General features: G+C 33.5%; 4 protein-coding genes and 1 long non-coding RNA gene across 5 annotated transcripts; 3 read left to right on the forward strand and 2 right to left on the reverse strand.

Annotated features, from left to right (window-relative positions):
- Positions 1–1,919: 1,919 nt before the first annotated feature.
- Positions 1,920–5,758, forward strand: LOC117923372 (pentatricopeptide repeat-containing protein At4g20770). Its single transcript, XM_034841629.1, has 2 exons — positions 1,920–5,081; positions 5,197–5,758. Exon 1 carries the CDS (start codon positions 2,172–2,174, stop codon positions 4,563–4,565), a length of 2,394 nt encoding a protein of 797 aa, XP_034697520.1. The 5' UTR covers positions 1,920–2,171; the 3' UTR covers positions 4,566–5,081; positions 5,197–5,758.
- Positions 5,759–7,277: 1,519 nt separating this feature from the next.
- LOC117924289 (non-specific lipid-transfer protein C, cotyledon-specific isoform-like) lies at positions 7,278–8,408 on the forward strand. Its single transcript, XM_034842889.1, has 2 exons — positions 7,278–8,136; positions 8,220–8,408. Exons 1-2 carry the CDS (start codon positions 7,805–7,807, stop codon positions 8,227–8,229), a joined length of 342 nt encoding a protein of 113 aa, XP_034698780.1. The 5' UTR covers positions 7,278–7,804; the 3' UTR covers positions 8,230–8,408.
- Positions 8,409–9,301: 893 nt separating this feature from the next.
- LOC117924195 lies at positions 9,302–10,633 on the reverse strand. Its single transcript, XR_004652740.1, has 3 exons — positions 10,243–10,633; positions 9,898–9,966; positions 9,302–9,771 (listed from the first exon to the last, which is right to left on the reverse strand). It is a non-coding gene; the product is annotated as an uncharacterized LOC117924195 (long non-coding RNA).
- Positions 10,404–11,117, forward strand: LOC117924194 (non-specific lipid-transfer protein D, cotyledon-specific isoform-like). The gene is made up of 2 exons (XM_034842773.1): positions 10,404–10,807; positions 10,929–11,117. The coding sequence occupies exons 1-2, from the start codon at positions 10,464–10,466 to the stop codon at positions 10,936–10,938; spliced, it is 354 nt and encodes a 117-aa protein (XP_034698664.1). The 5' UTR covers positions 10,404–10,463; the 3' UTR covers positions 10,939–11,117.
- Positions 11,118–12,214: 1,097 nt separating this feature from the next.
- LOC117923337 (C-factor) lies at positions 12,215–18,006 on the reverse strand. The gene is made up of 6 exons (XM_034841592.1): positions 17,775–18,006; positions 15,918–16,070; positions 15,415–15,508; positions 14,336–14,418; positions 13,611–13,764; positions 12,215–12,806 (listed from the first exon to the last, which is right to left on the reverse strand). Exons 1-6 carry the CDS (start codon positions 17,922–17,924, stop codon positions 12,571–12,573), a joined length of 870 nt encoding a protein of 289 aa, XP_034697483.1. The 5' UTR covers positions 17,925–18,006; the 3' UTR covers positions 12,215–12,570.
- Between the last annotated feature and the right edge of the window lie 8,230 nt (positions 18,007–26,236).

Consider the following 26,236-nt stretch of genomic DNA (forward strand, 5'->3'; position numbering starts at 1 on the left):
CTATCATCACGTAATCCTTCAAAATCCCGATTTCTAAATTTGATTTCTAATTTCCGGAATTCCAATTTCCATATTTATTTATTTAATCCTTATTATTCTCATTGGCATTATTATTTTATTTATTTATTCTAAAATCTCATCTAAAACAATTCATTAAAATTTCCGACTTTCAAATTTAATTTCTAAATTCCAATATTCACATTAATTTATTTAATTATTATTATTTTATTTATTTATTCTAAAATTCCATTTTAAACTATTCATTAAAGTTTCCACTTCCGATTTTAATTTCTAATTCCAAAAGTTCCAATATTCACATTGATCTATTTAATTATTTTATTATTTATTCTAAAATTTCATCTAAAACAATTCATTAAAATTTCCGACTTTCAAATTTAATTTCTAAATTCCAATATTCACATTAATTTATTTAATTATTATTATTTTATTTATTTATTCTAAAATTCCATTTTAAACTATTCATTAAAGTTTCCACTTCCGATTTTAATTTCTAATTCCAAAGTTCCAAAATTCACGTTAATCTATTTAATTATTATTATTTTAGTCATTTATTTTGAAATTCCATTTTAAACAATTATTCAAAATTCCAATTTCTGAACTTAATTTCCGATTTCCAAAATTCTAATTTCTTTCAAATTTAATATCCAAAATTCCAATTCTTAAATTTAATTTTTCAAGACTCCAATCTTCAAATAATTTTCGGGACTCTAATTTTCAAATAAATTTCAAAAATCCAGTTTTATCTCGAATAGCTTTAATTCCACTTCGATTTTTAAATAATGTTCTATTTCTTTTGATTTTTTCACACAAGCAAGAATGATGAATCTTCATAATTCCGAAATAATGGGTTTCGCGAGATTAATTCAGGCAAGATTAATCGGGCTTTGGTGGGGGCCCCGCATATGTGATTTTATGACTGATTGATTGATTGATTGATTGATTTACCATGCTTGTTTGATTTATTCTGTTCCTTGACATGCGCATAACTTTATCTATTCGTGATTCACTAATCCTGTTCCATGATAGCGCATCCACGACCGGAGGACCAGGTATGTATCCACTCATATTTTGCTCATTCTTTATACATGTTTTGATTCCCATATGTGCATGATCGCTTCGGGTATTCATTGATTTTCTCATTGATTGCCATGTCAGCTTCATTTTATTAGTAGAGACCCGACTTTAGGGACTTAGAGGGGTGCTACGGTCTTTACCGTACCTTCCCGATAAGTAACCTGACCCCCGAACCCGATCCGGTTTTCCACAGACCACCTTTTCCAAAATAAGGAGTCACACTTAGGGTTTTTCTTTCTTATTTTGTTTACCCTTTAAAAATAAAACAAAAATAAGTGGCGACTCCAAGTCATTTTCTTAATCAATAAAAATCATTTTTCCAATTAAAATCAAGCTCGTCATCGAGTGGGAAACGCATAAGCAGAAATGCGGGGTCCACACCGTTAATTTAAATTTCAAACTTATTTCATTAGAAAGGAGATGGGGATGGGTAGTACAAAAAAACCTATCCCATTTTCATCCTTACCAAACAAACATAGACTCCTTTTGATAAGTGTTTTAAAATACAATTCTAAAAAACAGTTTTTGAAAATAATTTTTAAAAATTGTTCCTTAATATTTCGTAACAAAAAGCTTGTTTGACAACCTCAAATCTTTTTTAAAATAACTTTTATATTTAATGTCTTATTTTTAATGTTTTTCGTATTTATACAATTATTTTTTAAAATAACCTAAAACAATTAAAAATAAATATGTTTCCCTTTTTTTTTTTTTTAAATATGTTTTCCTTTTTCTTTTCTTTTTTTTCTTTTGCCTATATATTTCTTTCTTTGCCTATTCCTTTTCTTTCACTTTTCTTCTCTTTTCCGCTCCTTTTTCTTTCAAAAACCAACGAATTGAATAAGAGTTTGGCTGAGAGCAGTGGGTTTCAATCGACACATAGGGAGGGGGTTACGAAGAAAGAAAGACTTCAAAGACGAGAAAAAGAGAATCTCATCAAAGGTTTGAACTGGAAAGCTTGTGAATAAAATTTTCCAGTTGATGTGATGTGGGGATAATTTGATCCAAAAGTGGACCACGGAATTGCTATTGAAATTGGTCTTGACCCTGTTTTGAAAAGATCTTTGGCGCTAACAATGGAAACTAAGACAACCTACTTGGCAAGTCTCTTGCAGACTTGCATAGACAAGAAAGCCCACCTAGCAGGCAAGCTCATCCATGCCCATATGCTCCGCTCACGTCTCTCTGACGATACCTTCCTCTCCAATCGTCTCATTGAATTCTATGCCAAATGCAATGCAATTGATGCTTCTCGCCGCCTGTTCGATCAAATGCCCAAAAGGGACATTTATACTTGGAATGCTATACTAGGTGCTTATTGTAAAGTTAGTAAGTTAGAAGATGCTCATGTGTTGTTCGCAGAAATGCCCGAAAGGAATATTGTCTCGTGGAACACTTTGATTAGTGCCTTAACTCGAAATGGGTTTGAACAGAAGGCTTTAGGTGTTTATTACAGGATGAGTCGGGAAGGATTCGTGCCCACCCATTTTACTTTGGCTAGTGTTTTGAGTGCGTGTGGTGCATTGGTTGATGTAGAGTGCGGTAGGAGATGTCATGGGATTTCTATTAAAATTGGTCTTGATAACAATATATATGTGGGTAATGCGTTGTTGGGCATGTATGCTAAGTGTAGGTGTATTGGGGATGCAATTCAAGCTTTTGGGGATGTGCCAGAACCTAATGAGGTCTCTTTTACAGCGATGATGGGTGGGTTGGCAGACAGTGATCAAGTCAACGAGGCTTTCAGACTGTTTAGGTTGATGCTAAGAAATAGAATTCATGTTGATTCTGTCTCACTGTCTAGCGTTTTGGGTGTTTGTTCCAGAGGAGGATGTGGGGAATTTGGTCTTCATGACTCAAATGATGTGCTTTCATCTGATGTGCATGGGCAACAGGTGCACTGTCTCACAATTAAACATGGATTTGAATCAGATCTTCATTTAAATAATTCATTGCTTGATATGTATGCAAAGAATGGGAACATGGATAGTGCTGAGATGATTTTTGTTAATATGCCCGAAGTCAGTGTTGTTTCATGGAATGTTATGATAGCTGGGTATGGCCAAAAATCCCAAAGCAGTAAAGCCATAGAGTACCTGCAGAGAATGCAGTATCATGGTTTCGAGCCAGATGAGATCACGTATGTCAATATGCTTGTGGCATGCATAAAGTCTGGTGATATCGAAGCTGGGCGCCAAATGTTTGATGGGATGTCATCCCCAAACTTGAGTTCATGGAACACTATACTTTCTGGGTATTCCCAGAATGAGAACCACAAGGAGGCAGTAAAACTTTTCAGGGAAATGCAATTTCGAAGTGTCCACCCTGATCGCACTACTTTGGCAATTATACTGAGCTCACTTGCAGGGATGATGCTTCTGGAAGGTGGAAGACAGGTCCATGCTGTCTCACAAAAGGCTGTCTTTCATACTGACATATATCTTGCCAGTGGACTTATTGGCATGTATTCAAAGTGTGGGAAGGTTGAGATGGCAAAGCGTATTTTTGACAGAATAGCTGAACTGGATATTGTCTGCTGGAATTCTATGATGGCAGGTCTCTCGCTCAATTCTCTAGACAAGGAAGCTTTTACTTTCTTCAAGAAGATGCGAGAAAAGGGGATGTTTCCTTCTCAATTCTCATATGCTACTGTACTCAGTTGTTGTGCAAAACTATCTTCTTTGTCTCAAGGCAGACAAGTTCACTCTCAGATAGCAAGGGAAGGATACATGAATGATGCCTTTGTGGGGAGTGCTCTGATTGATATGTATTCTAAATGTGGTGATGTAGATGCAGCCCGGTGGGTTTTTGACATGATGCTTGGTAAAAATACTGTCACTTGGAATGAAATGATACATGGTTATGCACAGAACGGATGTGGGGATGAGGCTGTTCTTCTTTATGAAGACATGATTGGATCAGGTGAGAAACCTGATGGCATAACATTTGTTGCTGTTTTAACCGCTTGTAGCCATTCTGGATTGGTTGACACAGGAATCAAAATATTCAATTCAATGCAGCAAGAACATGGAGTGGAACCACTTGTAGATCATTATACCTGCATCATTGACTCTTTAGGCAGAGCTGGTCGGTTACATGAAGCAGAAGTTCTTATAGATAAGATGCCATGTAAAGACGATCCAATCATATGGGAGGTTTTGCTCAGTTCTTGTAGAGTTTATGCTGATGTGAGCTTAGCAAGAAGAGCAGCAGAGGAGCTCTTTCGCTTGGATCCCCAAAAGTCTGCTCCTTATGTGCTTCTTGCCAACATCTATTCTTCCCTGGGAAGATGGGATGATGCCAAGGCTGTTAGAGAACTGATGAGTTACAATCAGGTAGTTAAGGATCCAGGTTATAGTTGGATTGAGCATAAGAATGGGATGCAAGCCTTTATGGTTGATGATAATAGTAGGATGGTTGATGATGAAGTTGTAGTTGTAAATGATGGAATGTCTTGTTCCAGTGGATAGCTCGTTGACATAATTCTTGCAGCCACGGAAAAAGAGATGACTGATCTAATTTATCGAAGCTTGAGGAATGAAGAAAGAATCCAGCTCAAGATTCACCTCTAAACAATTAATTCATGTTTAGGTTTCAAAAAAGCTGCACCATTCTCAGATACGTTTGTTAAAAGTCTGGTACCATCTGGCCTGAACTTATTAGCAAAATATTAAGTTGGAACTTGATGTTGAGACCCAATAACTTGACAATCCAATGAGTCTTTTCTCTGAGGAGATTGACTCTAGTAACTGTGAGGAATTTCCCATCAGTTCAAGTTTGTTCAGGAATTGGAGGGGCATCATCCTTCAGGCTGCTTTCAGTTCCTCATACAAAGGGAAGTTGCATTCAATTCCATAAGTTCTTCAACTTGTCAACAGATGCTTCTATACCCCTTCAATTCCATAGACAGATTTTGGAATGAGAAATAGAAACTGTCAAACCCATGGATGGCTTGATGTTTGCATCTTTAGAGCTGGTTCTACTTGGTGACTCTCTCTCTCTCTCTCTCTCTCTCTCTCTCTCTGTATATATATAATTTGCTCTTGAAAGAAGTTTTAAGTCTTTATGTTTTATGAGTAATTTCTCCTTTTACTTTTGTAGGAGCTTGACATTGATCTCTTTGACTGACATGGACTGCATCTCACATCTACTTGTCATACAAGAGAGTTAAAGAAATCACTTTCCAGCACCTTGGTTGATTATTGCAGCCTCCAGTTGTTAATGTTGGAAATGTTAAAATCAAAGTATATTATTTGATATTTATATCTCTATGGAAATCACTGTCAGGGCCAGCAGCTTGAGACTTGGAGTTTGAAGAGTTGAAGCTCTCCATCTCAGAGTACTTCTTAACGTGGTCCATTATATTCTATCAAGTGGTACACTCAGGATTCATAGTTGCAGTAGTCTTGGCTTGCAATATTTGTGCTGCCAACTGCTATACCCTCTGATACCATTGAGGAACAAAAGTATGAATGGCTATTTCTTAGTCCTATGATAGTGTAATTTCTGATTTTTTTTTTCTTCCCTACTGTATTTATAGGGGTTTTCCAGGTCAAAATGACTCTAGGACCCTGTTTTTCTTGCTATTTTATTATCTGAAACCAATTGTATGATGTTTGATGCTGTTTATCGTTAAACTATGTTGTAGGTTTGTTTTCCCTCATGCAGATGGCTTAGGAAATGCTCTTACTGGATGAAGTAGTCTTTTTATAATCCATCTTGCTAGTTTTCATGATTTTGGAAAGTGAAATTGCATAGGCTTGCTAGGTAATTCAAATACCTTAGCCCTTTTGGGGCAGGATTGAATGGTACATGGCGGCTGCTTTGACACAATGCCTAAACCTGGGTATTGGCAGATTCCATTCATCATGCTTTTTATTGGTGTTAACTTGTTTCTTGGTTAGAGAACTATTGTGTTCCCATGTTTTAATTTCAAATGCCCCTGAAGTAAATGCAATCTTTTATTGTGGTTCTACAGGGTCTGCCTGCTATCCTTGCCTTATATTTGATTTAGCAAGCATGTCAATTGATTTTTTTCTTTTTTCTTTCGATGTTCTTTCTTGCTGCATTGCTTGGTATCTGTGCTCTCCAGCATAGTAAGTATAGTGTTATGACATTTTTATACATGTAATTTCTGTTCTTGCTCTTATATTCCATGTTGCTTTGATCTGCTGTCTATGCATGTTCTGAACACTCATTTGTATGAAAGCTTGCCTCACCTTCAATGCTATATATCCCTGATCTTTTTATGCATTTTACTTGATTTTCTATGATACCAATTTGGTCAGGAATTTCACTTGATATCTGCTTTGTTGCTGACCCTTATCTATAGACTGGTTGCTGCCTCTTCTCCCAAATGTAACAGCAAACCTAATCAACTGGGCTTTTTCCAAGTTTGATAATAAATTCTAGCATAGTCATGTTACTTCAACCTATTTTTTTTTTTTTTGTAAGTAGTGTTACTTCAACCTATAATAGTATTCTACAAGAATTTCTATTAAATAAGGTCAATTTGAAAAACTTCTTGGATAATAATATTAGGGAAATTGTCACTCTCCACACCCCCCTCATTTTCTTTTCTTTTTTTTTTTTTTTCCAAAATAAAATTGAAAATCAAAATACATTTTTGCCCTTGTATCCTTCACATCAAACACTAATCGTAATCCTTCTGTCTTGTCCTTCCCTTTCCTCCAGCTTTCCCTTCCCTTCTACTGGTGGTCATGGCTTCCCTTCTCTCAATATTTTAAAAATAAAGTTTGAAGAAGGAAAATATTGAACTTGATGAAGGGGAAGGAAAGGAAAAGAAAGAAGGAAAAAAAGGGAAGAAAAAGGGGAAGGAGAGTTAAGGTTTCAGGTTGGTGTAGGGTTGAAGAAGAAGAGAATATTTTTATCCTTTAACATGTAATTTTTATTTGAAAAAATGAAAAAGAAAAAATAGACAGGTGCAAAGAGATTATTGGTGGGTGTATTTATGATATAAAGTAAGAGTTATTCTATTTGAACCCTTCTTATATTCATTATTACCTGAATGGGATATGAAAGCAAAATGTCCATACAGTTGATCATTATTCTCGAATCCTTAATCTATCCTCGCTAACATGACTGCTACCTGAGCCCATGTGTGATTGCAATCTATAATGTAACACTTCCATGGAAAGATAAATCAATCTTACCAGTATAATAAGTTAAAAAAATCTAAAAGTTTAAAATTTTAAAAAATTTGACAGATGGGTAGTGCGACAGTGACTTTTATTCTTATTTCATTTTGAGATGGTCCCTTGATTCAGTTCACAGTATAATGCTCTCCAGTCTTCTCCTCCAATGGTGTCTTAGAAATTTTACTACAGAGTGTTGGTTGAAACTTGAGAAATAACCTGAAAGTTTACTGTGAATGATCCAAACCAGAAGGATAAAACCCAGATAGTAAGAACCTTTCCGAAGCCCAATGACCTGAAATTCAGTTTCCAAGACATCAGACACCAGGGGGGGAAATCTTATAATCCAGATCACTGTTTTCCATTCATCAATTTCAATGAAACATCTGCAACTTATCCACCAAACATTGGAAAGCTCAAACTTCCCATAACCCAAGGTCCCCATAGGCATCTATACAAACCCCATCAGCCCCAACCCCATTTTCACCAAGTCAACTGCCTCCAACTCCAAGAGCTTCTTCATTTAGTTGATACAGTTACTTTGACAGTTAACCATGAAGAACATCTTCTTCTCTTTGGCTGTCATCTTCTTCCTAGCCAGCACTAGTGAAGCAACTGTGCCATGCGGCACTGTTGACATGAAGGCAGCTGCATGTGTGGGGTATGCCACCGGCAAAGAGCCGAAGCCATCTCCAGCATGCTGCTCTGGACTCCAACAGCTTGCTGGAACTGTGAAAACAGTTGATGATAAGAAGAATATTTGCCGGTGCTTGAAGAATGGTGTTAAGGCGTTCGCAGGCGTTCAGGACAAGTTCTTGAGCCAGATTCCTGCGGTTTGCAATATCAAAGTTGGGTTCCCGGTGTCCTTGAACACCAACTGTGAAGCGTAAGTTAGATTACATAGCTTGCAGACTCCTTAGTTGTGTATATATAAATTTGAGATTGATTAATTTTGAACAATTTTTGCAGAATCCACTGAATTGCAATGGAATCGATGCAGAGATTGGGGGAATAAGTGCTCATCTTGGAATGATGTAGGAAGTAGTTGATTAAAGTTGAATAAAACTGCAGATTAGGGGCAATGTTCTATGGGACTTTTGTCCTTGATCATGTAATTACCAGTTGGCTTTAATGGATCTGTTTTCATGTTCTTGTTAACTCCATTCCTTTCATCCTTAGTTACTCAGAAGCTTATATCCCATCCAAGCATCACCATCACCTTGATCCTCACACACAAAAAATTCCCTGAATTGGTTGGGAAGAGTGTATCTCAAATTGGTTAACAGCAAAAAAACATGCCTGGTTCAATAGATGTGGGTTTAAACAAACAAAGATTTTAGATTTGTACTGCTAGGAACCAAAAGTCTTGACTCCTCATCAAAGAAATCTGTAGGGTAGAAACGGTCCATGGCTGGTCTGACTCAACTCAGACACAAAGTAATGTAACTTCTCACCAGCCAATGTAAAATTGATACAGGCAGGATGGGAAAGGGAGCGTATACCAAATGCCGCAACAAGAAAAATCTGAAAAGCAGTTGAACGCAGCAGAAAGATGTTTTGGGCAAATTCACTGGACTGAGTCTTACACATTAATCTTAAAGTACCCTGAAAGATGAAAGTTTAATGGGTACATTGATCACTCAGCAATTCTCCAATAGAATAATACATCACAATAGAATTGTTGAAAAAAAACAATATTAATAAAAATATGTTTTTGCGGTGTTACTAGTATGCATACAAATTATAGAAAATCAAACAATCATAGATTTATGTGGTGTTTGTTTTTTTTACTTTTTGCTAAAAGCAATTTGTTTTCAGAATTTAGATTGTTTGTTTTTCTATTTTTTTTTATAACTTATTATAAATTTTTTACTAAATAGAAAAAATCAAAATATGTAGGCTTTTCTAAATAAAAAAAAATAACATATTGATTTTTTTTTTACTTTTTAATATTTAATAGAAATAAAATACTATAAAAACAAACAATCTAATATTTAACACTATTAAGCATTAAAGTTTTATTTAGAATTAAGTAAAAAAACAAACACCACCTTTCTCTTCTTCTATGACCTCGAGTTGTAAACTCTTTTTCATTCTTGGGAAATTGCATATTGTCCAACAATGTCTGCTGCATAAGCTTTGGATTCTCCACCTGTTGAAACCTTCCAAAGCATGGTTGGCAAAAGGAGATCATTTTCAATGGTTGAAACTGCCTCTGATTGCTAGCTAGACCCACAATTCTGTTGTTTTAGCCCACTAGTCAAAGTAGAAAGTTCAGCTTAAAATCGATAGTTATTCAATTCAGAAGCTGTTAAGGCATTTGATTTGCTTCACTTAAAAATAGAAAGTTTGTCTTCATGTCTTCCCCTTTGAAAGACATTATCCAAATTTTTGGGTTGCAAACTGATAATTAAGTTGCATGATTCCAAGGGCATTCAAGTACCAGCTGGAAAATCATTCCACTTTGTTGTTCACAGCATTTGAATATTCAGATTGCCAATCCCTGTGTCTTCCATTCCAACTGATCATAAAGAAATGGTGAAGTGTAGAAAGCAACTATTCAATCATTTCCAGAAATATTCAACTTCGCAATATAATCAACTTAGCTTCACAAGGAAATGCAGTCACCTAACTGGGTAAATTGTACCTTGATTGACCACAAGGATGACAAGGAAAGCTATTGCCAAGAGATATCTGTAATGACCCGCTCCCTTCTCTGAAATAAATTAGTTTCCGTTAGAAGATAAAATGGTTTTCAATAAATGGAGAGCCTACAGAAATTTAAGACAGCTACTATTTCTTTCTTGGTTTTCGAAAGCTATGGCCGATTGCCCATCAAAAGAAAAAAATTGGATAAAAAAAGGTTTGTTTTTAGTAAATGATGGGGTTTTTAAGAAACCCACTAATGGTATCTCATATACCAAGGAGATTTAAGAATTGTTTATGCATCTCTTCTATCTTCTATCCCTTTTCTTAGGTGAAGAGATTGTACCGGCATTCAATTCCTGTCACCAGGCCCAATAAAATCACCTGCAACTTATCCTTAAAATTGCATTGGAAGACTCAACTTTCACATAATCCAAAGTCCCAGAGCCTTCCAATCGTCTATATAAACCCATCATCCTCCACACAATTTTCTTCAACCTGCCTGCCTCCAACACCAAGGAGTAGAGCTTCTTCAGTTAGCTAATACAGTTACTTTGACAGTTAACCATGAAGAACACCTTCTTCTCTATGGTCTTCCTCCTCTCCTTCCTCCTCTTCCTAGCCAGCACTAGTGAAGCAACCGTGCCATGCGGCACTGTTGACATGAAGGCAGCCTCATGTGTGGGGTATGCCACTGGCAAGGAGCCAAAGCCATCGCCAGCATGCTGCTCTGGACTTCAACAGCTTGCTGCAACTGTGAAAACAGTTGATGATAAGAAGAATATTTGCCGGTGCTTGAAGAATGGTGTGAAGGCGTTCGCAGGCGTTCAGGACAGGCTCTTGAGCCAGATTCCCACAGCTTGCAACATCAAAGTTGGGTTCCCGGTGTCCTTGAACACCAACTGTGAAACGTAAGTACATAGGATATGCCCCCATCTGAAACATTTGAATCTGATACACAAACAATAATCCCATTAAAGAAAAGTAGTGCTAATAGGATATGCTATTGATATAAATTTTTTGGTTTTGCAGGATCCACTGAAATACTTGGGAGTTCCAAGTTGTGAGTGGAAGGGGGTGACTTAGAGAAACCAAGGAATGAGTTAAATAAAACAGATTACAGCCATGTTTCATGGTGCCTATGTGAGACCCTTGCTTTGGTCTCAATCATGTAATCTTCATCCAGTTTCAATGGATCAGTTCCAGTTTAGTCTTTGATCATCTTCATTACTCATCCTTACTAATTTCTAAAGCTGTTATCAGTGGGATCATATTCAACTTTTGCATGAGTAGGCATTATTCATGAAACTGAGACTCTGGTATATCATAATAGTAATCGGGAAAAATTCAAGGGGCTGAAAATTAAATATGTTGTGGGCGAAGAAATAATTTGCAAAGCCACTGCCCAACTCCCATGTTTTTACAGTTCTTTCTAGCTATGCACTCTAAGGCTGTTAAAAACAATAACACATGCCTGAAGGGTTAGGCAACAAGTATGGTGACCTTATCCTTCATAAGTAATTGATGAACCATAACTCTTTTTTTTTTTTGATAACCGTGGATGTATGGGCCAGCTTACGCGCACCTTGACTAATCCCACGGGATCCTAAAGTTAATGACCGGGTAAACCTCTAGTGGCCATGAGGGGACTCGAACTGGTGACCATTGGGGAGCAAACCCAAGGCCGGACCAACTGAACTACCCCTCAGGGTTAATTGATGAACCATAACTACTAACTGGAGGGTTATCAATGGAACTGCCAAGAAAAATGATGCTGATGCTTGACAATGTTCTAAGTAGGGTAACGTTTCATGACTAGTTCAACAAGAAACTAAAAGAGGATGCACAAGAAGATAGCAGGATGAATGTGAAAGGTAATTGAAAAAGGCGAAATAAATATAGTACATCTCTGGTGATTGGTCGCAGGCCAACTACACAGCTCACTCAGTTAATAAGCATTTGAATACTTTCACTCGAAGGATCATCTTTCTGAGTTATGGCTAACATAAACTACCCAGATTCCAAATTGAAAGATGAACAGTCATATGATCTTGAGGAAACTTGCAAACCACACAACATAATCCCATCTTGCTTGCCTCAGTCTCTGAAAGCCCAGTTTGCTTTCAGAATTGTTCAGCAAAGTAATGGAGTCAACATAAAGAATGACACAAAGCAGAAAATACCAATTCTTCAAGTCCTTCGCAAGAGAAAGCCTCTCTCAAATAAGCAGAAGAAAATTAAAATCAGATGATAAACAGGGTGAAATGGAATTATCTCATTCCAGTTTTAAGTGCCCATTTAGTAAATAGACAGACTAATTAGACACAAATGCACCCATTTATCCATTCCACAACATCAAGAAGACAATTTACTTATACCTAAGCATAAAGGCAGCACCAAAGCAATTAAACAAGCCTATGCCCTAGTGACTTAGCTATCATCAGAATTACATCAGAAGAAATTGACAAACCAATCAATAATTAAATTACATCTTTCCTCACTGCAAAATGTGAGTATAAATTTAATCAATCACATGGTTCATGGGCATGTTTATTGAAGAAACTTTGGTTCTATCTAAATAGAATTTTAATCAATATGTTGGGTCTTATTGGAAAGTTTGGAACTTGTGAGAAACTGATCAAGTACTTGTTTATACAAAATACAATCATGGAGATTACCAAGGGATTTCCTGACCATCCCAGGCAAAGAACTTGCCATTGTCATGGCTCTTCGCATTGTTAATGATGCTTAAGAGCTTGTTCACTGAGAACTCTTTGGTAAAAAGCTTGCCTTCAGGAACATTTCTCTGAAACGGCCTGGAGAGGTCTGTGTCAACTGTTCCTGGGTGTAATAAAAGGCATATAACAGGATCTTTCTTTCGTACAAACTCCACTGATATAGTTTTTGTCACTGCAAGCAGGAGTAGACAAAAGGATTATCCAAATATGTATTATAACTATTGAAATTAATTGCAGAACACTTCATTCTATCTAGTACTTACCAAAATTGGTGTCAATCTGTTACTAGTCGAAGTAAACATATATGCACAATATTACAACCATATACACACACATGATACATGTTATATGCAGCATGAAAATGGGTTAGGCACTACTCATATATGTATCCTAAAGTTTATCGGTAATTTTATCCAAGAGTCTCATTATCATCCTGAAAGTTCAATATATTAGATTTTCCAATCAGAAGACCCAGGACATATATGCTTCATTTGCCTTCATACACATGATACATGTTATATGCAGCATGAAAATGGGTTAGGCACTACTCATATATGTATCCTAAAGTTTATCGGTAATTTTATCCAAGAGTCTCATTATCATCCTGAAAGTTCAATATATTAGATTTTCCAATCAGAAGACCCAGGACATATATGCTTCATTTGCCTTCATAAAGATCCAGAGTAACCAACTCAAAATTCCTCTTCAAGCAACAAGAAACAAATTCCAAGATTTGAAAAAGAAAATAACAAAATCTAATTTTATGAAATAAGAATCACAGATATTCTGATAAATTTCTCCAGCAATATCATCATGAATTTGTGAAAAAGTAGTAGCAAACAAAAAACAATCCAATAATAGGCCTGTAATGTTTTATTTCACTGTTAGAAGGAAGTGGACAAGGAACAGAGGACTTTCCTTGAGGCCTTTAAGCTACTAAGTCCATTCTGAAGAACTCTTTAAAGAGATATCATACATTGATTAAGTGCAGCCTTTGAAGATCGATAAGAATGCCATCCTCCTAAGCGGTTGTCTCCTATAGATCCCACTCTAGCACTTAGGTTTGCCACAACTGCAACATCTCTTTCAGTCCCAGAGCCTCCTCCAGCCGTTAGAAGAGGCCACATATGCTGCTAGGACACATTTTACAAAATTCAGTCATATTATGGATTTTTAAGGTACCCAAACAATGTATGAATTCGATAGGAGGAAATATTTTATAGTTGACATAATTTTTAAACTGGTATGACTTTACTGTGAAGAACAGCCTTATCCGGTGACAATGGTAATATAATAAAATAATTTTTGTTAGCGTGCACATATTTCTTGCTAAATCATTTTCTGCTAGAGAATTATAGAAAAAACTCATTCTAAATGGTAAGGGAGAAGATGATGTACGTGCTCATCCTTATCAATGCTTTCATCTATTCACAAATGTAAATATGGCGTAAAAGCTCCACGGCATATATATATATTTCTTCAGAAAATTGAACCAAAAATAATTAAATAAATAGAATGCAAGCATAGAATAACATGAAAAAAAAATATCACCCTGTTGATAAATATTTTGCAATTAAAACACTTTCTGCAGTAAAACTATTTCAACCTAATCAGGCAGAATCTTAAAGGACAAATATCTGGATCCATCTCGAATCCTTGGAATTAATGATAAGTTGAAAACCGCAGGTTGAGAGAGCGCACCTTGATCACTAAAATAGGACCCACTGCATTAACCTCATAGGCTAGAAGCAAAGATGATTTCTGCACTTTGCTCAGTGTTGTTTCTGTACTGGAAATTTAAGAAAAATAAGTTTATTTTTCCTAAATAAATAAGAAAAGAGAAAACAAATTCAATTACAATAAAAATAAATAAATAAATAAATAAAATAAAATAAACCTATTAATTGAACAGGTAGCTTTTAGTTCAGCATTAGATTATACATTGATAGAAAATGCAAGCCCACGTGCCATGCATCTTGCCTTGGAGGAGGCCAATTCCTTACATTTATACTGGACTACATGTGTTGCTCTAGGATCACATGTGTGCTCATAGCTCAGCTTTGATGTTGTACATTCAAAAACTGATCAATGAATGATTGGTTTTGACATGGCTAATTTTCAGGCAAGGCATAATTATAGAAGAGTTGACACCTCAAGACCTCTTTGGAATTGACATGGCTACTAGATGAAGAAAGATAAAAAAACACCAGCAGTCTTCCATGGGATAGAGATGGAAAAAGAAGAAACTTGCTACTGCATGGTCATTCTGATTGATTTGGCATCCATCAAGCACAACCGAGCCTCAGGGGAGACAATATAATATGCACAGAATCATCTGCTCTGTCTCCTTGAAAGATATATGTGAAAGCAACGAATGATTGGTTAAAAGTATGAAAGTCAGGGGTGCCAGATTTGATATGCAAATCAGATAAGCTCCATGAGAGCAACATTGGGAAAAGGCTACAACCTCTCAGTCCCCTTCCTCAACACTAAATCTAGATCATAAGGAAGTGATTCAGATGAAAGGACAAGGACGATGATGAGGGCTATAAATCCTATAATGGGAAAGACAAATGATGATTTTCTGTATGAAGATGACAGTTGAACAAAGTGTCTAGGATTAGATGTTTCTTGTTTTACTAATGCTTGAATGCTTTGGATGTTTGGAATTTGTATTCTTCCATACTGGTGAACCTTGTACTTTCGATAACTATAGGCTGTTATTGAAGCCCATTACTAAGTTCAAAATCTATGCATAAGCAACGATACAATGAGAATACCTGGCTGCAAAATATTAGGTATTGAAAGAATGCCAGATGCATTGATAAGAAGGTTCAGAGATCCGTATCTCTCTCTTATAGAATTTGCTGATGCCTGAAATATGAAGGTATATCAAAGGGCTGAGAATAGACCATAAGAAGCAGTCAAAAACTACCATATTTTGTTAATAAATAGGAACTGAATTTATAGCATACAAAAATTAAAGCTCTTCGTTCCCAAGAGGACTAAGAAAAATAACTGGAAATTTGTAGTCTCAAAAGCTTTAAATCTTAAATGGCAATAAGACTCCTAGTTTTCTATTATTATCCTCCATCATTTCAGCTGCTAAAAGGGCCTGTGAACTTTCTATGAGACATCCATTGGATTAAGAAAGTGAAAACCACAACAATATGTAGAAATGAATTCGTAGCCTCAGTAATCCAATCAAGGTTTTCTTGACAAGGTAAAAGACTACTAAGTTGAATTTAGTTTTAGCTGGATAAAAGGGAGAGATCAATATAACCTCTATGGTGCTTTCAATGGTGAGATCCAACTGCAGGATGTTAAGCCGTTCAGCAAACTCATTTTTTAAATCAAGAAGTGCAGTTGCCCCATCAGGATTACGACAAGTGGCAATAACATGCCCTTTCTCATTTTTCTCCAGGAGTTGCTTAACCTACAAATAGCACAAAACAAGTTACAAATGCACAATGAGAAATAAAAGGTAAAATAACAAATAAAAATAACCAAATAAAAACCTTTACTGGGATATTGTTAACTAATACACTGAATTCTTATTAGGGAGCCAAACATATAGCTGGTTTCCATCAGTTAGGAAGGCAAGAAACTCACGAGTATGACAAGAAAAAATATGATAAAGGTCTAGGTACTCAAGTGTAAACAAGAGAAGGTAACGAGATATTCTTGAAAAATTATGCAACATTAACACTGATACAAAATTTCAAATCCCAAATAGACATAAAGTTTCCAGAACTGCAATCTCTACCAAATATAACCTGTGGAAGGCAAAAACTGTAGTAGGAGCTTTCTAGTGAGTTAGCAGAAAAGCCACTAAGATAGCACTAATTAATTGAGCACCATTCAGGTTTGCACCCTTAACAACTCATGCTAGTACATTCTCCATTAATCAAATAGAGGACTTGTGGTTGAATTTGCAAAATCACTACAGCATGACACCATTGAGCAAGCAGTAATCATACACCTTATATAGAGGGTTCCCAAAATTCAGCATATTTGAATTACACAATTCAGCAGTTTCCCAAATTCAATGAATATACAGAAAACTGATGTCTAGAGATATGCCAAAAATTGCTAAAATGGCAAACATACTAAAAGCATAAATAAAATCAACCATTCATATAACCATCTGTTCATTTATGATGGCAAACATATTAAAAGCATAACCAGTATTTTGGCATTCAATCTTGACACAGTCTGGACCCAAACTCTGATCAGAGAACAACCTATCTCCAGAACTGGCCTAATTTAAAATCAATGAACCTGAATACAGCCAAAAATTTCAATGTATTTTATATGATAATATAAATATTACAATAATATTACTGTATTATATACAATATATTAGTTTACATGCAATTAGCACAAATTAGCTTGAGTCAAGAACCTCAAAATAAAACCAAACAACTTCCAAACCTGTATTTCTGAAGAGAATTTTTCACCCCAAACTTTCAGGAATAATTAAATAAGCAAAATGTTTTAGACTTCTTCAGAAATATAAGAAATAAGGGTGTTAGAAATTCAGAGCTTGGTCAGTTCCAGGTCAGACAAGAAGCTAACATATCCAAGTTTGACCCAAGACTCGACTGGAATTTTGGACCAAAGACTACTCGAACTCATCAAAATAGGGTTGTCTTCCCTGATTTAAGTATTCATATTGGATGAGAATGTTCATAGAAAGTTTATATCAAAAGGAAATCAAGAAAAAGAGTGCATCGATAATACAATAACACCACTCTACATAGACAGATTTTCATGCCCAGAACCCAAACTCTAAGCAAAGCTAAATGGGGTATTCATTCACCATCTTAGACTTCCTCCCCAGTCCCCACCCACCCAAGACACAAAAAAAAAAAAAAAAAAAAAAAAAAAAAAAAAAAAAAAAAAAAAAAAAACCATTAGTAATTACTGAACAATGCCACAAAATTTCAATTCCAACCAATCAAGCATAGGCAGATAAGGCATGCCATGCTTCAAGAAAGCCCTGGAAACAAACCATATTTTTCCGCAATATTATGCAAATGAAAATGCCACATTATCATACAACTGAAGAAAGAAATAGAAATCAGTGATAAAATATGATGTAAAAGAGGGCATAAAATGAAAATGAGTAAATGCTCACAAACTCAAGGCCAATTCCTCTGGAAGCTCCCTGAACCATGGAAACGCCACCTCCCCATTTGACGGCAGAACACGTAGACAACAAAGCCCTCCTGACTGAACTCAGAGGGGCTGCCATGAACGACCTATGGTTGAGAAGAAGCAGCTTCATAAGTTGGTTCACACCATCCACCGCTTGAGAGTACCTATCATCTGCAGAAATAGATCTGTTTTTAGATATTTGCCCTCCTTTCCCATGTTAACATTACACCTGTGATGGTTAATTTTAGAATTAATTGATTAAAAGGTATCAAATACAAATTTATAATATGATTTTTAAATATGTATTAAAGCCGCAATTTTTGAGATGCAATTTTTAAATTTGTATTAAAGACCGAATTTTGAATATTTATTTCAAAAGTGGGTTGAATTTTTGACAATTTTAGTAAATTCTAAAAAAAAAAAAAATTGTAAAAGAGGGTCGTTTGAAGAATAAATGCAAAACTAACTGCCTTTATTGGAATTCCACGGTAGAGCAATGGCCACGGTCATTGCTATCCCCCACCCCCACCCAAAAAAAAAAAAAAAGAAAAAAAGCCAAATCCTTTAGGGAGAGTTATGCTTTCACTTCATATGGGCTTGATAATTGGCTCAACATCCATATAATACCCACAATTAATGGGAAATTGATAAAAGGATATGAAAAAGTAAATGACAAAAATACTTATTTAAGTTGTTACATCATATATTATTTTATATTTAAATTGTATGTAGGTGTGGCTACATGACACACTTAAATGAAAAATAAAATTCAAAATAGAAAAAAATAAAATTAAAAGTCTATCTAGAATAAAATTCTTCTCAAACAAACAAAAACTAGTAGCCAATCAAAAATCAATTGGAGAAACAAAAGAGTTCACCTACGAAGCCAATTGAGGAAAGCTTCCCACAATCTCATTGATGATCAGACCATAGAAACTCCACAAGCCCATTTTGAAACTTTCATCCTCTATTTTCATTCAATAGCATAACCACAAAAGATGATGATAATGAGGATGAAGACTACATGGGAGATTTCTCTTAATTCATTCCACCTGAAACCTCTCTACACCTAAAAAAGCTTCAGGTTTTTTGTAGACTAATTGGGATTTGGCCTACCTCAATTCATGGATTTTCTAGAAAAATGAAGTGTACTATTGATTTTCCAGCATGTTCAAATAATCGAAAACCATGTAGTGTAATTTAATTTTTTTGGGAAATCAATTTTGGATTTCATTTTTCTCAATAAAAATAGACGATGTTTAAATGTTACAGTTCATCAATTTTAGCATGTTGTTGGTTAGTGTTGAGAATAATTCTAGAAGCATCCCTTAGCCTCACATGTAAAGCACTAGCTCACCAACTGCAGATAAGAGTCGAACCATATACGCCAAATGCAATTACAACAAAAAGAATTTGTTTGTATGCTCTCATATATAAATATATGTCACGCCCCAAGACCCACTCCAAGGGCGTGACGGTCATTTCACACCTCAAACCCGAAGGCTTAAAGTATAATCTGACCTAAACAATCATATTGTAACTGGATGTTACCAATTACCAAATACCTGTTCAGAGTAGCAGAACAAAATCTAAAATCCTCAAATTCAATTTCCAAATAACTTCCAAATATCAAATGATCCAAATGAACATAACTAACAGTTAAAACAAAATCCAACATAAAATCCTAAGTCAAATTCTAATGATGACTATTCCTCAGCCTAGCCATCACTCCTCACCCGAACTAAGAGTACCTGAAAAAAATTTCAACAATTGGGAATGAGCTCACAGCCCAAATAAGGAATATTAATGCAATTCATGGATCAAATATTTTCATTTCAAATAGGAGATATCATATTTTTTTTTTCATCAAATATCAGAGTTTCAACAATACTAATATATTCAAAATTCAACCAACCATTTTCATATCAAATTCAAACACTTTCACATAAGATTCAATCAAATCCATTCAATTTTCATTACTCTGGTTATCAAATATCAAATGCCCAGTTAGGTGAGACTTTTCAAATGGGTGGCTAGCCTCAAATTGTTCCTGGTGGACGGAACCAAACACTACTAGTACTAGTAACCTCTAACCAAACCCCTAGAGGCTGAGGTCTAAATCAATTACATTCCCACCATGAAATGTAAAGGTCAACTATTATATCCCGTTGACAGGGCAGAATAGTCAACTATTATATCCCGTTGACAGGGCCGAATAAACCAGAGTGATGTTTTTGTTCAAGTATTCAAATTTACACAACATAATATCTCCATATTTTGTGTCATCAATAAAACAAAATATTTCAACATAATATTTAGTGCAAAACAATTTGATCCATGCATGGTAACAAAATATCATTTTCTTTTCCACAATTCAAAAGAACATATAAAATAATTTAATTTTATAAATATTGCATTAACTTCCCTTACCTCAAAATATGCAAAGACCTTGAAGGAAAAATAACCCTGAAAAGTCTACTCCTCACCTAACACAATAAAAAGACCACTATTACTATTTACCTTAAAATATAAATCTGATAATCCTAAAATTTCTAAATGTTAAGATTAATATTTTTTTTTATTAACAAAGTAATAATTTAATTACTCTATTCCTTATTTAATTATAATTAATAAATTCCCAATTTGTTTCTAATAACACATTTCTAATTTAATTAAATTACAATTTTATTTCATTATAAAATTCTATATATATATATATATATATATATATATATATATATATATATATATATATATATTGCTAAATCTCTCATTCTGTTTATTACAAAAAAAAAAAAAGAAAACCATTATTACTATTATCTTATTTATTAATCTAAAACTAAATATTATTATTATTATTATTTTTAATTAAACAATTCAAAAGCAAACTCTCGGGTACACCAAAAGAAAAGCAAAACAAGGTTTTTTTTTTTTTTTTTTCTCCCATTGCCATCATCATGATAATGAATCATTATATATATATAAGCCTCCCTCCATTCGGGCACACGCCCATTTTTTTTTTTTCTTTTTTTCCCTTCCATCCCATACTATGCACACGTGTTTTCCTTTTTTTTTTTTTTTTCCTTTTGTTTTGTTCCATGCTTCCAGTAGCACAGTACACATACGCCATTTTTTTATTTTTTTTATTTTTAAATTAACCCTAACCTAAAATCGAAACTTTCCAAGGAATTATTATTATTTTTTTTTCATCTAATAAAATTTAAGATCTCCTAAATTCCAACAATAAAATCAAAATCTTAAATTTTTTATTATTTTGATATTTAAACGAATTAAAAATAAAATAATCTAACCCTAATCTAGATTTGGGGTTTTCCAAAAAATATATCTAATGTGTTTGAAATTAATCAATGAATCTAAAATAATAATCTAGGGGTTAGAAACTTACCTATAGAGGTTTGTTCTTCAAACCTTAAAATCTGACCTCAACTTCACGTTCTCTGGAAACTCTCTGCGAACAGGAATACGATTAAAAAAAGAACAGGAAGAAGAAAATTTTCTATTTATACCTAGGGTATTATTCGTAAAATTACCTTTTCACCCCTCTTCCATTTTATTAAATTAATTAATTAATTAATTGAATATCATTATTAAAAATTCCTAAATTACCCTTTAAAAGAAAACTTGGGCGTTACAATATATGTAAAAAAAGAAATAAGAGATGCATTCTAAGCATTTTTTTTACTCTTTGTTTCTCTCTCAAAACACTTTTCTATTATTTTATTTTATTTTTAATTCAATCATGGTATCAAAGCAATGTGAGACTTGGTGATTGACTCCTACCATGTCCACTATTGCAACTTTGACCATAACTACAAATCTAGAAATGGTGTTTTTCTCCTTTATTAATCTTATTTCCGTTGTTTCTAATCTCAACTTCACTCTATCAATCAAGTTGAAAGAGGTAATTACCTTATTTGGAGGTCATAGATCCTTCCTATACTTAAAGTTCATGGTATTGATGGTTTTGTTATTGGAATGAAACTTTGCTTGGATGAGTTTATTAGTGTTGTAGGTGATTTCTTTGGCCTTAATCAAATGATAAATCCAAAGTATTTTTACTAGCAAAGATATGATCAGTTGATCCTTTGGCTGGATGATTGCCTTAATGTTAGAAGGTCTTGTTGGTCAGATTGCAGGTTGTATCACTTCTCAGCAAGTCTGGGAAGATTTGAAGCATCTTTTTGCCTCACCTTCCAAGGCAAGGTTACTTTAGTTGAAAATACAAATGTAGATAACCAAAAAAGGCTTTATCTTAATAACTGATTATATTAGCAAAATCAAATCCATTGCAAATAATCTAGTAGTGTTTGGAACATCTCTTACTGATGAGGATCTTATAATGAATGGGTTGGTTGGTGTAGGAACAGAATATGATCTAATAGTTGTCATTAATGTTATAGCACGATCATAACTTTCATTTTACCAAAAGAATGTACAATGTTGTAGAATCATGAAACTTGGATCGAGTAGTTGAATTCTTGCACACAAATTGATCTCCAAAATGTCTTCACCAATTTTATAGTAGTTGGTACTTACAAGGGTGGTCGTGGCTCTAGAAATATTCATGGAAATGATAGGGCACATACTGGGGATTGTAATACTCTTCATGGTATTTAGAATTTTGGTCGAGGGCATGGTACGTGGTCGTGGTAAAAGCAACGGATCTTACCCAACTTATCAAGTTTGTGGTTGACAAGGACACATTGTTATAAACTGTTACTACTAATTTGATTGAGTTTTTCAGTCTCCACAAAGTAATTCCTTAGTTGTTATGGTTGCCCTTCCAAATATAGTAACAAATCCATCTTGGTACTTTGATAACGGTGCATCAACCCATGTGACCAATAATCAAGACAACTTGAGCTTTAAATTTGATTATCATGGTCATGACAAGGTTACTATAGGCAATGGTCAAGGTTTATGCATTCAAAATATTGGTTATTCTTCCTTACTTTCTTTTCTCAAAACCTGCATCTTTGAAATATTTTACATTATCCAAAATTACTAAAAATCTTTTGAGCATTTTCAAGTTCATTGTAGATAATAATGTTTATGTTGAGTTTCACCAGAATCATTACTTTGTGAAGGACAAGAGCTCTGATACCATGAATGAATTAAAAAAAACATAGACATGTTTTGAGAAAGAAACAAAGAGTAACAGTGTAGAGAAAAACAAAGAGAAAAAAAATGCCTATAATGCATTTATATATATATATATATATATATATATGAGAACATACAATCAAATTCTTTATGTTGTAACTGCATTTAGCGTATAAGGATATGCTTTTGTCTTGAGTTGGTGATCAACTAGTGCTTTACATGTGAGGCTAAGAGATGCTTCTAGAATTATTCTTAACACCCCCTATAAGCGCAATTGTCAGCCACACATGGTAAGCTTAGAACTTAGTATTTCAAATCTATTTTATAAAACTGATTTTGTAAGCACATTAACATCTAGTCAATAGTGGGTACAAACCTCACTTCAAGTTCTTTTTAAACCACTGTCTCCCATATGAAGTGTGCATCAATCTTTATATGTTTTGTTTGAGAATGATAAACAAGATTCTCGACTAGAGTTGTTGCTCTAATATTGTCCAATTTTAAAGTTGGTTAGATATAATCAACTTGATGTCTGACACCAAAGGTTGGGTAACTCATCTCTACATGTACTCAAGTTTGTTTTGAAGTCTTGTAATGCCCCTTTTTTTTTTTGTATAATGGAAACTTTTCCAAGTTTTTGTGATTCTTGTTAGTTTGGAAAAAATTATGTTTTTTTTTTTAATCCTAACTCCAACCAAAATGTCACATTTTCAGTTGATTCATATTGATTTGTGGGGGCTTTTTCCTGTCAAGTCCAGTATTAGTTTCTTCTATTATATTTATTTTATTGATGAATATACTTGGTTTACCTGGATTTATCTTGTAAAAGCTAAATCTAATGCCCTTAATGTCTTTCTTATCTTCAAAGTGATTAAAGTGAGGTTTGTACCCATTGTACCCATTGTAGATCAGATTGTTGATATGCTCACAAAATCAGTTACACAAAATAAATTTGAAATTCTGAGGTCCAAGCTTATTGTGTGTGACCGACAGTTATGCTTGCGGGGAAGTGTTGAGAATAATTCTAGAAGCATCCCTTAGCCTCACATGTAAAGCACCAACTCACAAGCTCAAAACAAAAGTAGATCCATATACACCAAATGTAGTTACAACAAAAAGAATTTAGCTATACGCTCTCATATATAAATATATGCAAAAAAACAAAAATAAGAGATATATTTTAGACATTTTTTTTTCTCTCTATTTTTCTTTGCACTACTGTTCTCCATTTCTCTCTCAAAACACTTCTTTGCTTTTTTGAATTCAATAAGTTAGCTTACAATTAGGGTTTACCTTTCGTTTGTGCATGAATTAAAATGACATTTTATATGTTGGTAGAAATTGTTTATTTGGCTACATATGTATTTGATTTTGATTTTGATATGTTTTAAATATAGAAGGAAATGGTTAAAATGAATTCTGCAATAGTTTATACTTCACCTACTCAATTTGATTATGTCCTAATTTATTAATTAACCTCTAATACTTGCATTTTATCTCTTTTTTTAACTGATTCACTTTCTTTGGGATTGACTATTAGGATACTTTTAAAGTATTATCAATTTAAAGTCTTTGCACTTATGTGCTAATTGACAACAAGAATATAATTTTGATATGTAAACAAAAGTCAAGAAGAAGCATCTAAGTAATTAATTACTTTATAGGTACTAGTTGAAAATATACATAAATGAAATATAATGTCGTCACCAACTCTTATATTGCTTCTTCTTTCTTGTGGTGCCATCACAACCCTTAACCTTGGCTTCAAGTTATTTATATAATTTTTTGTTTTTTTGTTTTTTTTTTGTTTTTGAATAATACATGTCCAATTCCATAAATTATATACTGAAAACAACTGATATATCAATTATGATAAGAGTTGTTGCCCAACATAATCACTATGAATGGAGGATCATTGTGACCTGAAATTACATCTATGACAGATGGATTGATCCCATCAATTTTTCAATACAACATCTCTACTTGATTAGCTTCCATATTCTCAAATGAAATATTTAAAATTAAAATTGTTATAAATTAAAATATAAGATGAAGTAGACTCATAACATTTAAAATACTAAAAAATAATTAAAATACAATAAATAATTAACGAATATAAATATTTTACAAAATATTTTTGAGCCATAAAACTATTTTCATATGAAATATCTTTGGGTATATATATATATATATATATATATATATATATAAACTATAAACTTAATAGTTAAGTATATAATGTTAAAATATAAATATAATATCAAAATGTCAAATACAAGATATAAAATAAAATATGAATCCTAATTTAAAAATAAAATAAAATAAAAGTTAAAAAACTTATAAATAGTTGAAAGTTTTAAAATTAAATATTAAATGGATAAGAAGCTTCCATTTAATGATATGTTTGTCTTGTTGATTTATTTTCTTACCAAGTCTAGATTTTTTTTTAGTTTTTTTTTCTATTATTATTCTTTCATGATATACTATTTTCTATATTAGTTATATTGTACATTGCTTATGGGTTACATGGACATTGCACGCATCTGGGTTGCACGTATAATGCATATTCATTACATGTGTGTAAAGTTTATGAATTTTAAGGGATATTTTAGTACTCTATATATGTATTAATTTGTCATAATTTTTATGTTATATAAAGTAACAAATATTAAAATTTTGATATTTCAATTATAATTTTTTACATGAGTTAAACAAAAATTAAATATTATAAACATATACAAAGCAAATATTTTAATTATCAATCAACATGCAAGAAAAAAAAATAAATTTGTATCATATGCACAAGTTTTGCACGTGCTAAATAAATAAATTCAATTTATAACATCATTTAATAAATAAATAAAAATAGTATTAAAATGTAAATTATAGAAAGATTATAAAAAATACTACATATGATAAAATTTTATATTTTTCTAATATCAAACATTGAGATGCAATATATTTATATTATAAAAACTAACAAATAACAACATTTTTCTAGAGATCACAACAACATTGTAGGTTCAAGGTTGAATCTTTTCCTACTTGGTGGGATTGATGCAACACATATAGATAGGAATTAAGTTTATTTTTTTATTTTATTGTTTTCTTTATTTTTAGGAATTGAGTTTATTTCCCTAATTCATTTATTTTAGTTAAAATATGATTGATTTTCTTTTTCAATTTTAGATAGAGATAATCTTAAGGTAGGATAGGTTTCCTTTTCCAATTTTAAATGGGGATAGTTTGTTTGAATTTTAAATGGTTTATTTAAAAAAGGATTGAGAGGATTGTGATGCAATAGTAATTTTTTCAATA

This window comes from Vitis riparia, chromosome 10 (genome assembly GCF_004353265.1).
Source record: "Vitis riparia cultivar Riparia Gloire de Montpellier isolate 1030 chromosome 10, EGFV_Vit.rip_1.0, whole genome shotgun sequence".
NCBI classification, from domain to species: domain Eukaryota; kingdom Viridiplantae; phylum Streptophyta; class Magnoliopsida; order Vitales; family Vitaceae; genus Vitis; species Vitis riparia.

What these genes read in the sequence shown, in the direction of transcription:
- LOC117924194 (XM_034842773.1), top strand. Translation starts at nt 10,464, where the DNA reads ATGAAGAACACCTTCTTCTCTATGGTCTTCCTCCTCTCCTTCCTCCTC.
- LOC117923372 (XM_034841629.1), top strand. Translation starts at nt 2,172, where the DNA reads ATGGAAACTAAGACAACCTACTTGGCAAGTCTCTTGCAGACTTGCATA.
- LOC117924289 (XM_034842889.1), top strand. Translation starts at nt 7,805, where the DNA reads ATGAAGAACATCTTCTTCTCTTTGGCTGTCATCTTCTTCCTAGCCAGC.
- LOC117923337 (XM_034841592.1), bottom strand. Translation starts at nt 17,924, where the DNA reads ATGAAGCTGCTTCTTCTCAACCATAGGTCGTTCATGGCAGCCCCTCTG. An exon ending in CCATTGAAAGCACCATAGAG is followed by an intron (nt 15,509 to 15,917) that starts GTTATATTGATC and finishes TTCATATTTCAG; the next exon opens with GCATCAGCAAATTCTATAAG. An exon ending in GTCCTATTTTAGTGATCAAG is followed by an intron (nt 13,765 to 14,335) that starts GTGCGCTCTCTC and finishes GTGTCCTAGCAG; the next exon opens with CATATGTGGCCTCTTCTAAC.